General features: G+C 33.6%; 1 protein-coding gene and 1 long non-coding RNA gene across 2 annotated transcripts; both read right to left on the bottom strand.

Annotated features, from left to right (window-relative positions):
• Positions 1–8,416: 8,416 nt before the first annotated feature.
• LOC125582070 lies at positions 8,417–9,486 on the bottom strand. Its single transcript, XR_007319918.1, has 4 exons — positions 9,402–9,486; positions 9,137–9,272; positions 8,661–9,039; positions 8,417–8,584 (listed from the first exon to the last, which is right to left on the bottom strand). It is a non-coding gene; the product is annotated as an uncharacterized LOC125582070 (long non-coding RNA).
• An 11-nt stretch (positions 9,487–9,497) lies between these two features.
• LOC106403891 lies at positions 9,498–11,557 on the bottom strand. Its single transcript, XM_048748546.1, has 2 exons — positions 10,306–11,557; positions 9,498–10,216 (listed from the first exon to the last, which is right to left on the bottom strand). Exons 1-2 carry the CDS (start codon positions 10,462–10,464, stop codon positions 9,866–9,868), a joined length of 510 nt encoding a protein of 169 aa, XP_048604503.1. The 5' UTR covers positions 10,465–11,557; the 3' UTR covers positions 9,498–9,865.
• Positions 11,558–15,291: the final 3,734 nt, after the last annotated feature.

The raw sequence follows: 15,291 nt of genomic DNA, 5'->3' as shown, positions 1-15,291 counted from the left end.
GTTGTATATAGGATTATGTTGAAGATGTTGCACGTTTCCCTCAAAACCATCTCCTTGTCTGGCCATTTTTCTTTTGCAAAAATTGCAGGCAGTGTAGTACCATGGTTTATCCAAATCAATGGCCTCAATTTTTGCAACAACCATATAAGTTCCAGCCTAATTTGAAGCATTTAAATGACAATAAATTTGTAGTTAAATCATATTTGTCTTCCTCTTTCAGAAAAAAAGAACGCTTTCATATGATAATTCCCAAAATATTTACCGTTGGTGCTTCAATAATTTCAGAAATTGTTTTCTTCATGGTTAACATTGCTTCAAGAATACTATGTTTTGCTAAAGACCTATATAAAAACTACTTAGATCGATTTGTATAACATACTAACAACATAATAACAGAGAAGATATAGAGTGGAGATTGTAACCTCTTTGTACTCAATACGATATAGCATGTCGAGTAAAGGTTAGTTTTATTTATAGGAGCATATGAAAAACCTAGCGTCAAATTAGAAAATCCAACCACTTAAGTAGAACTGATTTTATTATTCTTGTCTGAACAACAAAATATTCTTATTCGTATGAATAAGGACATGAGTACTGGTCAAGTAAACTTCTAACTTTTATTATCTTTTAAGAATGAAGAAATCTCGGATGAACTTATTCAATTGATTTAATGCATTTCCTAAACTAATACATATCGGATATATTATTACCATAAGTTTAAGTGGTCTATTGTTTGAGAAACTATTCTATTCAAATACATACCAATAAGAAAATGAAAGTTGGTCGAGTTATAGTTTTACTTTTATAAGTTTTTGTTGAGAAAGCTTTAAAAATCCAGTCTATATAGTTGTTTAATAGTCACTTCGATTGGTAATATCAATAAGCATGCAAATAAAGCAACGACCAACTTTTCTGAGTACGTGACAACTCTTCATAAACCACAGCCTTTTATCAATGCATGTGTTGTCTCTTGACCTTTTTAGCACATATTTCTAGCACTTACACAGCATTTTCATCATGTACAATCACATTTAAATTTTCCCACCACCATCTTTATAAGTATCCTCCTACAACATCGAACATTACCTATCCGCATTCTCATCATCGACTGAGAGTAGAAACAACTTTCACAAAACTTAAAATATCAAACAAAATACATACAGTTATGTGAATATGGGAGAAGAAAAATCGGTGAACAATTATGACATTGTTTACATCGGTGATTCCTCTAATTCAAACGACGACCACTCCATCTCCGATCCCACCATCTATTTCAGAAACATTTCCTTGTCATATTTTGCTGCCGAACCTTTCGAAATGCTCACCAAGCACAACAGATTCAAGGAACTATGCTTGGAGAACGATAACCCTGAGGCACACTATATTGAGGGCATACTTCAATATTTCGTCCACAAAGAAAAACGCAAAGGCCTCTATCATCTACGCCAAGCATCCATTGGTGAGTATAGAAACGGTACTTATCTTTACGGTTTGTTATTGCTTGCATTAGAACACTATCCAAAAGGTAAGAAGTATCTGGATAAACTCCAATGGAAAGAAAATCTATCAACCTCCGATTATTGCTGGAAAAGAGTCAAGAAAACTCTAAGTACAATCCCTGCAATTATGGAGACCCGCTACTATACAGCTATGGTGAACCTTGAGCCATGGACTGAGTGCCATCCCGATAACATGGCTGAAGTATGCAAGCATTGTTACTACTCCAAAAGGCTTACTCAATTTGTTCAGTTTGCTATGAATCAAGACTGAAACAAGCAGAGTTGTGGAGATGTATTATCTAAGCACGCATGTAAAATAACTTATGTTTTTTACATATGTGATTTATCTATTTCGTTCAGTTTCGTACGTTGCTATTTTGTATGTTTTGCTTGTATTTTTATATAATATCAATTCCAAATAACCTCAGTCTCATTATCGTTATTTTAATCTTATATAAACGTTTTTTAATAAATGGTGTGTCCGTCTAGGAACATCCACTTTCAAAGATCTACAAAATTATTACGCGTATATCCTCTACTCATATTTACTGGGAATCTTAAATTTGTTACCAAATCTAATTAAGAAAGTTACCGACCAAATATCTACGATGATCGACATCTGATGTAATATAAACACATTTAATTATTAATTCGGCAAGTGTGTGATATACAGTTTTAAGAAAGATATCAATATGAATTACGTATTGGTCAAGTTAAATCAGTTCCTAGGTTATACTTTATAAATTTAATATTAGAACGGCTTCATGCATGTTACCTATAATATTTCTGATATTAAGGTAACTGATTTTTTCTTTCTTTTAAAAGTTGGTTTTACTAATTTTGATATTTAGCCGCCTAATCACTTCAATATTTAAGATATTATTATGCTTCAAATTAATGTATATAATATAAGCATAATATTACGACGGCTGCATTCATAGTAACAGTAATGGATAAATATATCAGAGAAACTTATATACGACAAATGAAGATTTTTAATATTAAAATTTAAAAAAACCCAACGAAGTAATTAATAAAACCAAATCCAATAATTAAGAGTTAAATCCAAAAAAAAAACATATAGTAACTTCAAATCTCAAATTTAGATGACCATGTTTTAGTCAATGGATCCCAAACAAAGTTACGAACAGCACATCACTTTCTAATCAAAGACTTTAGATTTACACCTTTACGTATTTGTTTGTTAGTCTCCATCCAATCCATAAACTTGGATTTATCTGGTTCATCGTGGATATTGGCTGAATGTTGGTTTCCGTGTGTAAAGCGCATCATAATGTGAAACTGATGCCTCTTAATGACTTTATTGTCTGTATGATTGTCAACTTTTTCGTAACACTGTCACATAACAAACATCAAATTATGACTTGTAAGTACTCCAAACGTATAATAGAAACAAAATATTTTATGTGTAAAAAAACTTACATAGCCATAGGAATCCAATGGAGATTTTTCAGGATCAAAAGTGCATAATTCCTATAGGATCATAAAAATTATCTTTTATGCTGAACAAATTTGTATTGCAAAAAAATTTAGTTTAGTAGCTCGCTAATACCTGGGTAGGAATTGACCAATTATATTTGAGCGGCTTCATTGAAAGGGGAGAATGTTCAGACGCTATGATTGTAATTTTTGGTAGCAGATTTATAGAGACCTACTAAACACGTCGCTCAATTTAGGGTTTCGAGTTTTGAAATCTGTCTTCTTTATATTTGGGCTTAACTATGTTTTCAGATCGACTTTTTAAATGGGCTTTGACTGTATTAATGCATATAAAAGCCTAATAACGGGGGATCATTTCCATTATGGTTTTCTACATGTTTAAATTCATAAAACAAGGTTGGTTTCATTTGGATAATAGTCGGTTCTGGGTTTATTTATAATCAGGACTCAATGTCATATTGTATAATAACATGTTTAAATCAATGGTATTTTAATATCGGTTTTGCACATTGAATGTTTGTGCTCTCTTGGTGATACGAAATAGTTAATTAGTATTTCTTATGTTCATGCCATCATTATTCACAGAAAAATGAAGGGACGAAATAAATGTCATATATTTCTCAACTCTAACTAAAGAAACTCTTTAACCCAAAAATGAAGTCCTATACCCTAAATCCAAACCGTAAAATTAAAATCCTAAATATATATCCCTGGACCCTGTACTGTACACCTGAAATTCAAACCCTAAACCCTAAACCAAAGTCCTATACCTTAACTCCTAACCGCATACTTTCTATTCAAATTCTAGACCATAAACCGAAACCGTTAATTTGAAATACGATTTCCCAATATACTTGTATTGCTCCTTGACCTTAATCACAAATCATATGCAATAAACCGGCATCTTAGACTTAAAACCGAAGCCGCAAACACTAAACCCAAACCGAAGTATTTAACAAAATTAGCATGAAGGACATATTTGACAATTTTTAGGTTAAATATAGGGCAATTTTACATATAGGCTGCGTTAAAATTTAAAAATCAGTTAAACCCAATATCTGTAAAACGATATATGCAAATCCCCCCTTTCAAGTAATATTTAGTATGTGTCGTTTTATAATTACGAAAATCTAAATCTAATAGTAATGGCTTAAAAAAAAATATTTAAAAGGGTTTAAATATGTTTAGTCAGTGAACTGGTTTTATATTTAAAAGGGTTCTTTTCATAATCGCGTGTCAAGTTAAGGCCAAATGATGAACAAAATCATAACTTTTTTTCACGATTTCAACCAAATTCATATCACAAAATACTCTTCAAGTAGATCGAAACTACACTGACTGAACACACAAGCTCAGCAAAGATTGTGTAAAAATCATTTAAACGCATTGTTCAACAATCAATCCCCCTATAATGCAATGATCCAGGCTAATATAAAAGCAGTTCATCAATTCAGTACAATACGTTGAAACTATTGAAAATAACATGTTATTAAACTGGTTTACAAAACCAGAAGATAGATTCCGATATTGGTAGCCGAAACAGCACAAAAACTAAAACATTGCAAACTTGGAGATTGTTAAAACAGAGACGTCAGTCAAACATTTGTGGCTCACCCATCTTCAACCAATCAACGTAAGGAATCTTAACCCCATCCATCTTCTTCTTTGCGAGCACCAGTTCAGTCTTTAGTTTATTCTTCTTCTTCCTCCTTGCGTCTTTCTTGAAGAGTTCCTTGAGTAACTCTAATTTACCTTGCACGCGATAGACTTCACGCTCTTCATCATGCTTGGCTGTGATGGCTTCCAATTGGTTCTGATACATAAAGAGCATGGCTCGGTAACGGTCCCTAGTCTCATTCTTTCCCTTGTTGAAAGCCTCTTCGAGAGAATAACTGTAATCTTCAACGATCGGTTTTTTGAGCTTTAGATCTCTGTTGAATGCCATCGCGAGATCTTGCCTTGCATGTGGAGCAAAGAAATATTGATTAACATATACGTCGTTTATGTAAGCAACACAATTAAAAACAAAATTATACTATTGCTAATTCAGATCAAACATAGAGACAAAGCGACTAACAGTACTGAAATATATCTATTTATTTTGATCCTCAAAATAAATCAACTAAAGATTATATAAGCAACACAAATTATAACATAATTTAACTATTTACAATTCAGATCAAACATAGAGACAAAGCGATCCACAGTGAAATATATATATTTAGTTAGATTCTCAAAATTAAACAATACATGATACTATAGAGATCTTACAAAATGTATTTAACTATTCCGATGACACCTTATATTTCCCTACAAAGATGATCCACATGTATTGAAAACTCCCCACATTATATTACGTCAAATTGAAGTAACAAACCGTGATTCGATAATCAAAAAACTGAGTAATGATATACATGTGTTGCTAAGAAATAAAGAAAATCATTTCAAAAAAAAAGAAATAAAGAAAATGAAAGCTTACAAAGGATTTCTTTTGAGGGAAAGAATTGTAGAGACAATGTCGGCGAAGATGACTGAAATTAGGTTTGATAAAATAGGCGTCAGTCAACAGTTTATATAGAAAGATGGGTTCTAGAAAAATGCCTTTCCGATTGCCCTATAAATGATAAACCCTTTAGATTCATTTCCAAATATTTATTAAACATTTATATCATTGAAACTATAAAGGTTTCCAAAATACGGATATTACCTTATAAAAATATATAGTCCGAAAAAAACAGAAAGCAATAGATTTTGAACTAATATATGGATCGCAATGTAGATCGTCATTTAAAATATTGCCTTCCTTTCCGAAAAGTAGATTCTATCATGTTTAAATATATGTCGAATAATTAGATATTTATAAAATATATTTATAATCTTGCACGCATGTCAATAAATTAAATTATAAAGATTTCAAAAAATATCATCATTTCCATACCTCGATCAAATATATTTAACTTCACAAATCCGATACGAAAAGACCTGTAGTTAAATTAAAGATATAAACTCTTATTACGTAATTATTTTGTCAGTACATTTCCTTCTTAAATTTTATTAAATCAGTTTCCATTGGTATTCTAAGATCTCAAGAATCCAAACATGATGCGATATTGTCTTTGACATACTCACGCTACCTTGACTAATGTGATTTAGACAAATCTATGAACAACTTACCCCACCACTATAGGTATAACCTACTTCCTCTTCCAGTTCAAAAAACCTACTTCCTCTTCGAAAGTCTTATATACAGAAATTTATATTTTGTAACTAAAGCAACTAAATCAAACAAATGTGTAATTGGAACATGAAAGCCAATTATAACAATAAGAAATAAATTGAGATAGGCTAATATAAAGGCAGATTATAATATAACAAACTTCAAATAGTTTAATAACCGACCAAATTTTGCTGGAAAACTGGTTTTAAAAACCAGAAAATATGTTCCATAATACAACACCAAAATATAAAAAAGATTAAACGTTTTAACTTGAAGCAAACAAGGTTAATCAAACATCTGTGGCTCATTCAACTTGTACCAATCGATGTAAGGAACCTTCACATCAGCCGCCTTGGCCTCTGCAAGCACGAGTTCCGACTCTATCTTCTCTTTCTCTTCGCTCAATGCAGACATGTTGAAGAGTTCGTCAAAGAGTTCCAGTTTACCTTGTACGCGAGCGACTTCAAGTTCTTCAGCATGCTTCTTGATGAGCGCATCATGTACTTGCTTGTACATAAAGAGAATGGCTTTGTAATGCGCAGTCGTCCCCTCCATTCCATTTTTGAATGCCTCTTCAAGAGAAGTACCGTAATCATCAGTCATTGGAGACTTGCGTTTAAGGTCCTTCTTGAATGCCATCGCCAGATGTTGGTCGATCTGCTTATTATAAACAGTATTAGTTATAAACGTTATATTATGCCAGCGGAAAAAATAGTTACAACGATCAATAATAAGCAGTTGTACACATAAGATCTCCTAAATACTCATTGATTTTCACAGAAAACAAGCCTACCAAGATCCTAGACAGGTTTTTGAACAAAAAGACGCATGACGGATACAAAACCTAAAAAGTCTTGATTCAATTGGTAACCGCTTATACAGAAAACTGATGGATCTACATGCAATATATTTGAAAGAAAAAACTAAAGAGAAAGAAAATAAACTTACCGAAAGTTGGAGAGACTCAATCGGAGAAGAAGTGAGATGAAAGATTTTGTATACAATTATTCACTGCTGTCTTTATAATGTCTAGGGGACTCTCGATGAGTCGTGTCTTTTCACATTACTTATCGAAAACATAAATTATAAATATGTTAATTGTATTTACCTTTTCAGATAATTGTACATTATACCGACTTAATCATATTTTCCGTGTATGTTTTTATTATAAATATGATAATTATTTTCTTCCAAAATAATCTCGATAACCTTACTCTCTCAAAAGGTTATGCATTAAACTCCAGTTTTTTTAATAATTTTCGATTTTCACTTCCTGTACAAAGAACCCATTGTTTGCACTACCTTGGGTTTATATCTATGATCTATTTGCATGATTTTTTTAAATAAATGTTTAGTTAAAGAATCAACAAATTAATATACAAAGAAGTTTTCATATTAAAAAATATAGTCTAATACTGTCTATAAAAAAAACGTCAAAAAGTTTTTAATAGTATAGCAGCTACAAAATTATGGGCTTAAATACTATTCGGGCAATAAATTGGTTTTTAGTTGGGTATTACAAATGGGCTGAGACTGTATTACTACCAATAAAATTCTAATAAGGGGGATCGGTTTGATAATAATGTTACGATTAGTAAAATTTCGGTTACATTTTTTTGTTATTCAGTATTTCAAATGGGCTAACTTTGTATTTATGCCAATTTATTGCTTAATACAAAATCTATTGTCAGAACCAACCAAAGAACTCTCTGAATAAGGAATTTTACCAATGTAATGATTCTAAAACGTTACCGATTGGCATAAATACTAAATCAAAAGTCAGAGACAACCAAAGAAAAGGTTGTCTGGTTTATATTAGAACTTGATAAATTTTTATTCCAATTAAAAGCAAAAAACAAAGATGATCAGACCAAAATCTTAAACAAAACCAAAGACAAAGATACTCAGACAAAGTTTTAAAAAATGAAGCAAAAACAAAGCCATAACACTATAAAGGACGGCAACTCATCAAAAAGAGACAGCTCACTCGCCCTTGAGTTTCTTTTGAGAGAGTTTCTTGTTAACAGAGTGTTGATCCTCAAGGCAACTGTCGTCATCTTGTTCGCTTTTTCTTGTGGACAAAGGAGTTGCTGTAAAACCAACATAACCAAAGGAAATATCATCTGCGGACTCCAACATTAGTACCTGCAAGAAAAGATTTAATCGTATCACTATTATGCTCATATAACAATCAAATTAATCGCAGGTATAAGCAAAAAATTACCGGGTTAGATTTAGGAGGCAAATCAGCAAATCCCTCAACCATTTCACGGTCATCAGTAGCCAATCGAACAACATACTAAGAACTCTTTCCTTTGATGTTATCAGCGTCAACTGAAATCTCAAAAAGGACTCTCTTACCAAAGAGATCGCTCACTGCTTCAGGTAAGAAGTCTTCATCTTCATTCTACAATTACATAAATAGCGGTCGGCTAATATAATTTACTGTGTTAATTGATGTACAATGGAATTTATAAATGAACCTCGTCATAGAGTTCAGCAGCAGAATGACGCACAATTGCTTGAGCATTAGCATCAAACAACAGAAAATTAGCCTCGCCGCTATCGTTCTTGACATTGGCAATTAATTTGAACCTGAACAAATCCAAAGACAAAACGTCACAGACTATTTCAATGACGACCTACCTAACTGATATTTTTGTATATCTAACCCGATCAATACCTGGAAATAACATCACTGTGTTCTTTGTCACACGTATTGCAGAAGAACAAGGGTCGATCATCAGCATCAACATTGGTTGTAGGCATCACTTTTTTGTTGTGGTATTTACAACTTAGATATTGCCAGCCACGTTCAGTATCAATTGTTTCAATGGTCCCAAGAGTAACAAAAGTGCCAACCTATTATTACTCAATGAGTATTTTTTAAAAGCACTGATAACACATGGAGTATATAAATGTGTAAAAAATTCAAAAGCGAAGAGTGTAGTCTATATACCACAGAGCTATCAATGATCTCTCCGATGGTTAGCCTCTCATTAAGAACAAAAAACCTGGCACGAATAGAAGTAGCAGTACCAACAGACCATTGGCTACTATCGTTGTTCGTAAGAGCAAGTGAATCATCAGGGAGACTGCCAAATAAAATAATCAAACTTTATGTTAAAACGTTTCAGTGAAAACGATGCTCAAAAAGAAAAACAAACATCTATATGTAGTGAATTTCTCCATAGGTTTCCATCCGGTGAACATCGGATACATACCTTGCTTTGAACTCCTCAATAAAATCGAGTGTTGGGTTGAGCAGGATATGGGTTGAATTATACCCGCTAGATATGGAGTAAGCACCTACAAAGTATATTAAGCTTATTAATATGTTATGCTCAGTAACATTTTACACAAACCGGAAGAATATAATTTACCTTTCCACTCTTTAACAGAACGGAATCTGATCACACAAATAATCATGGTGGACATGTTACTCCTACTGTAATCGTATACTTGTTTAGCATAACAACCCCATAGAGTACACATCATCTTCACATTACTATATAATATAAACTTAAGTTAAGGTCCAGTTAATAGAGATTTTCTAGCAAAAAATAAATAAGGTTTAAAACCGGGTCTTACTTTGGGTCACGCAACTCAACCAAGAGCCTCATGTTGTCCTTTCCTTTTATTATTTTGTTTTCCAGAGACCCGAAGTTAACTATTTGGCCAACCACGTCTACATTACAAAAATAAGACTAAAATCAGAAACAAGTATATACAAAGTGAAAGACTCTTTAACTGAGTAAGAAACTAACTCACCAACCAAACAGCTATGATCTAGATTTCCACCAAGAATATCAGAGAAGTCCGCGAAATACTTTTCGGGAACTGCAGTTGGAAAATCATCAGCTATTCCAACAAATGTTGTGTGAAAGAAGCCAATTTTGTAAGGATGTGGCGTCGTACGGTATTCACCAGTAGCATCGTACACTTTGAACAACTGGAGGACAATCGCATCTCCCTCGCGTAGCTTGTCATCGAATTTTTTGATGAGTTGTTCACCAACTGAAGCATGAATTCTGGTCCCCTGGACAAAAAAAATTATGAAAGTTTTGTATATGCAGAATAATTATATAAACGATGCTTCCAAAAAAATGCATTGATAAAGTTACTTACTTCTTTATCAACAACCACCATTTCAATGGTGTTTCCTGATTCTTTGTTATAGTTTCTCCACGAGCGAACAATCCTAACTTCAATACGCGACGTATCTTTACGGGGTTTTAATTCTCGCACATAAGAAACAATATTTTTTTTGGCACGCACCATTGCCATTGTTCTTGTAAGAGCTAAATGTTTGTACCTTAAGCATTCGGGTTTCTCATATATATATTAAGCCATTTTATTTATACTATTAATGACCCCTAATAAAGATTGAAATAGTTTAAAGAAATATATTAATTGTGTATTGTCATAAATTGATTTGCATATAATATCATTTTAACTTGCGCAAGTAATGTAATAAATATGATAACAACCGGCGCAAGCAATTGATTCGAATAATAAGAAAAGTTATTAATATGCAAATTAGTTTACAATCTTGAGCAAGTTATCTACTCATATGGGCTTAATATCTATCGACAATATATTTGGACTTTCTAAATAGGCTTTTCAATTTTTTTCTCATAATTAAGAAGACCAAAATTGAAAATCTTAAAACCAACAGACCGGATACCGACTGACTAAATTAGTTATTTGAACCTCTTAATCGTTCTGCAATTAGCGATGCAACAGATTATTGGAATTAGTAATGTAAAGCTCTAAATCGTGCGAATGAAACAAAAAAACAAAATTTAAAATCGAAAGAGAGGACTCTCCAAATGCTTGTTGAGTTATAAAGGAGAAGGTAATCTTACAGTCCTTCTCCAGAGAATGAAGTCGAATGCAAGTTTGTTGTCAATATGTGCCTCTTCTTGTTCCATCAGTAGAAAGTGAGCGAATTACATCTCTGGTCGCGGCAATGGTCTTGTTTAAGAGAAGCAAGACCTCAACAGCAAGAATGTTAATCAATCAATTAGATACGCAGATTCAAAATGTAAAAGTTTTTTTCCCTCATATCTTAAAAGTCGAATCCAATCAGAAAACAAAAAAAACTTTAAATTTCGAGAGTCAGGACAAACTTCACCTCGTCTGGTTGTCGTTGCTGTTCGCGATGGATAAGATTGAGTCTTTAGAATATGGAGAACCAAACTCATCTGGTCGGACTGTCTTCATCGGTTTGATACCATCTCCCCCTTCAATTGACACGCGATTGGAAAAAAAAAATTCAGGAAAACGACGGCGTTTTCAATGACGCGGAAGGGAGTGAAAAAAATAAATCAAAAAGAAAAATTCCAAAAAATCAGCCAATAGAATTATAACTTTTTCCCTGAGAAGCTATATATTAATGCCACCTCAACAGAAATCACTAAAATGACTTCTCTTTTAACGTATAGGAGGATTCTTATCTCATCCATAATTATTTCACGTGGTGAAATTAATTCATTTCATTTATTGATGATACCCCCAAAATAGAGAGATCAAAATTCTTTTTATTTCACAAGAGATACAAATTAATGTTTTTAAATTATATGTAAAATGTTCTTATATTTTTATTCGACCAAGTTAAAAATCACATGTTTACCTGAAAATGTCCCCTTAACCGATTGCGAAACGCTTCTCCGGCGATAATGTGCCACGAGTAGTTGTGAAACATTGATACAATATTGTAATACACAATCCGACCAACAGCGACCAATTTTAATATACTAGTATAGTGATTAAGTTTGTAATGGGTGAGCCACCATTTTTTTTTTCCACTGGATATTTATTAAAGGGACCAAAACCCAAAATAAGCAAAGCCCGAAACATAACAACGAACAAAGCCCAGGCAAACGGGCCAACATTAAACAAACTTTTTGGACTCTAAACCCAGAAAGAAGAACCGTCGAGGAAGCAAAACGACTCCCGTCCACCACATGTACGATCGACGAACGATTCTGAGAACACGCGTCAAGAGAGAGTCATCACCTCCTCCGGAAAGAGCCACGCCCGGCGGAGACAATTCAGTGAAAGACCAACTGAGCAGTTTTCACAGAAGGCCATGACGCAACCGGATCACCACTTCAGGAAAGATAACCACTGTTTTCAATCAATCTAAAAGAACTCCGATCTTCCTATTTGAACAAGCAGCCATCTTTAAAGATTGAGATTAGCTTAAAGATAGAACGACCTAATCTCTGGGAAAGGAAGCCGACAGAGGATCAAATCGAGAGTCAGTGGTAGATCGAAGGACAAGAAGCGACGATCAAACGGAACCGGGAGAACCTCGGTGAAGAGCCGGCGAAGACGATGTGATGGAATCATTTCTTCCCGGAGACAAAAGCCGGCAAAGCTGGTGCTAAACGAGCCACCGCTACCTGGAGACAGAGCCGACCGACCACCGATGGAGAAGGTGCGACGCCGGAGACAAAAACCAATCAGAAAACTCTCAAAACTCTATTCCTTGTGAAAGATCTAAATTGAGAACAAGGACGATAGAGAGAAAATTCTCTCTCTAAGAGAGAGGAAAGAGAGCCCTGCAGATACTTTTTTGTAATGGTGAGCCACCTACAAGAGTCAACAGCGACCAATTTTCATTCATACCACGCAATAAATGGAACAACACACAGCTCAACACTTGCCACTTCATTTTCATAACTTCTCGTTTGTTCGTACGTGGATACTTAATGATACAACACATGTATAACATGATCAAAGGATTGTATTTGAAACGGTGATAACAAGTCGGACTTTGGGGGCCAATTGTCATGCTCCCGGGTTCAACGCCAGGCGGAGGGGAACTGCCCATCCTGTCACCAAATGCGGTACTGGGTGTTGTGCCTTGTTCTCAGTCCAGGTAAAGCCCTCCCGGATGAAGTGGACCGCTGTCTAACCGGGCCCAAGGGAATGATCCACGTAAGTGGAGAACCCCTGAATTATTAAAAAAAAAAAAAAAAAAAAAGTCGGACCGACTTGGGTGAGACCAAATTCAACCATAAAGCAACTTAAATAAATGTTTTAAATGATAAAAGATAAAAAAAAAAAAAATCATAAGATAAAGTATTCTTCTTCGTTTTATGGAAAAAAAGTTTCCTTTTACATATCCAATACAAATTATTATTTTTTCTTTAATTTATTTTAAAAGAAAGTGATGTATTGTTCGTTCTGTGTGAGTAGTTATACCACATACAATATTATCACAACTTTATTATCTGTAGACGACAAAAGCAAAAAAAAAAAAAAAAAAAAAAAGTGTTTCAAAAAAAAAAGACGACAAAAGCATTGGAACGACCGGAAACCCTGCGCATACGAAATCTCACAAGAACAAAGATATTACATAATATAAATACACTATATAGAGAATCCCTTTAAGCAAATATCAATAAGATTATAATCTAATACCAATTTGAGAAACTAGAAGCGTGTTAGAAGTTGTAGCTTTCGTTATCAAGCAAAAAAGAACTATAAACTTGTAAACTACGAGTCCATGACCCGAGCTGAATAGTTCCATTCCTTGAATTGCTAATAGCCTAATACCGTTCACCGAATGCGAACCGGCCCTCAACACGAGAAAGCCAAAGTGAGCTTCTCGAGAATTATCGTTTGTTTATCAACAAGGTCAACACGTGTGAACCTCAAACCACCTTCCACGTCAAGAAACATGTCAGGGGGGCCAATGAACAAGTCCTGTTTTGCTTCTCGAACAAATATTTTTGTAAATTACGCCCATTCCATCTTCACCTTCTTTTATTCATGTTCCTTTCCAGTCGCGCGCTTTCACATTGTTTTGGTTTTGTTTGGTCAATGAAATAACTTTGTACTGTAATACATATTTGTGATTTGAATGGAGGAATTAAAGTCTTTTGAAACTGTTGAGATTTTTTATAGCTAAAAACCAATAACAGAACTGCCAATCATGTATGTCTTGTGTTTTTATTAAGAGATTTATAATTATTTGATTTACAAAAAATAAAGTTTTTATTAAGGGATTTATAACTAGTTGATTTACACAAAAAAATAATATTCATGGCTTTTTGGGGTGAACTATTCATGACTTTTCTAAATTGGATCAACTGTAGTTTGGTTTGTAATGGTGTATTCAAGATCTAAGATGACGTTCAATTTTTGTTTGTTCTATAATCCAAATCCAGTCAACACAAAAATACTATATTGACTTATTTATATTTGTTTTGTTAGATTAGGTATGGACAAGAATTAAGCAGTACTAATTTATAGTGTAACCATTACATCAAGTTCAAGGTAAATGTTTTATAACAAACAAACAATTATAACAAACGCTTACTGCATTCTCATCATCTGAGGCTATTTCAGCTGAAAAGAAGCAAAAAAGAGTGTCTATAGCTAGAAACAGCTTATGACGAAGGAAGGAGATCAGAATACTTGAGATTCTTCTATGTCTTTGTAATACAAGATTAGACAAAACTAAGATGTAATGTATGCATAGTTGGTGCAAATCTACTTGATCAAGCATGTACGACTTACAGTTGACCTCGATCCTCATCAATATTTTATAAATTTTGTGGCCGAAATTTATTAATATATAAAACAGCTGGAAGAACGGGTTTCATTGCCTGAAAGTGCTCGTATCTGCTGAGTGTCTATGACTACTTTCAGTATGGTATAACGTTAAAACTTAATCGTTGAAAACAACGTGTTCCTTTGTGGAAAGTTGGGTGGATGCTCCCTCTAGACATGTATTATATGAATACATTACATGATCAAAATCAAATCATATATTTCATAGCACAAGAAAACAGTATGATACAAAATAGGATTATGCAACGGACATCTCACACGTGTCTTGGTCAATTATCATGTAAGCTCTTTTGAGCCTTACATGTCTAAATATATATGTCATGACATATTTCTTAGCTTGGTACAATCTATCTCATTTACTTCAAAACCTCATATATATTTCAAACCCTAACCTACTTAGATTGTGGTTACATGACGGTAACCGTACTAAATCATTCTTCTAATATAAAATTTAGTACTAATCATATTTACCCATCACAGCAACATTGATTTCTGAATGTGGATATACAAATTAATTGTATGACA

This window comes from Brassica napus, chromosome C2, assembly GCF_020379485.1.
Source record: "Brassica napus cultivar Da-Ae chromosome C2, Da-Ae, whole genome shotgun sequence".
NCBI lineage: Eukaryota > Viridiplantae > Streptophyta > Magnoliopsida > Brassicales > Brassicaceae > Brassica > Brassica napus.
Note: the sequence above shows the minus strand (reverse complement) of the source record. Positions and strands in the feature narration are given on the sequence as shown.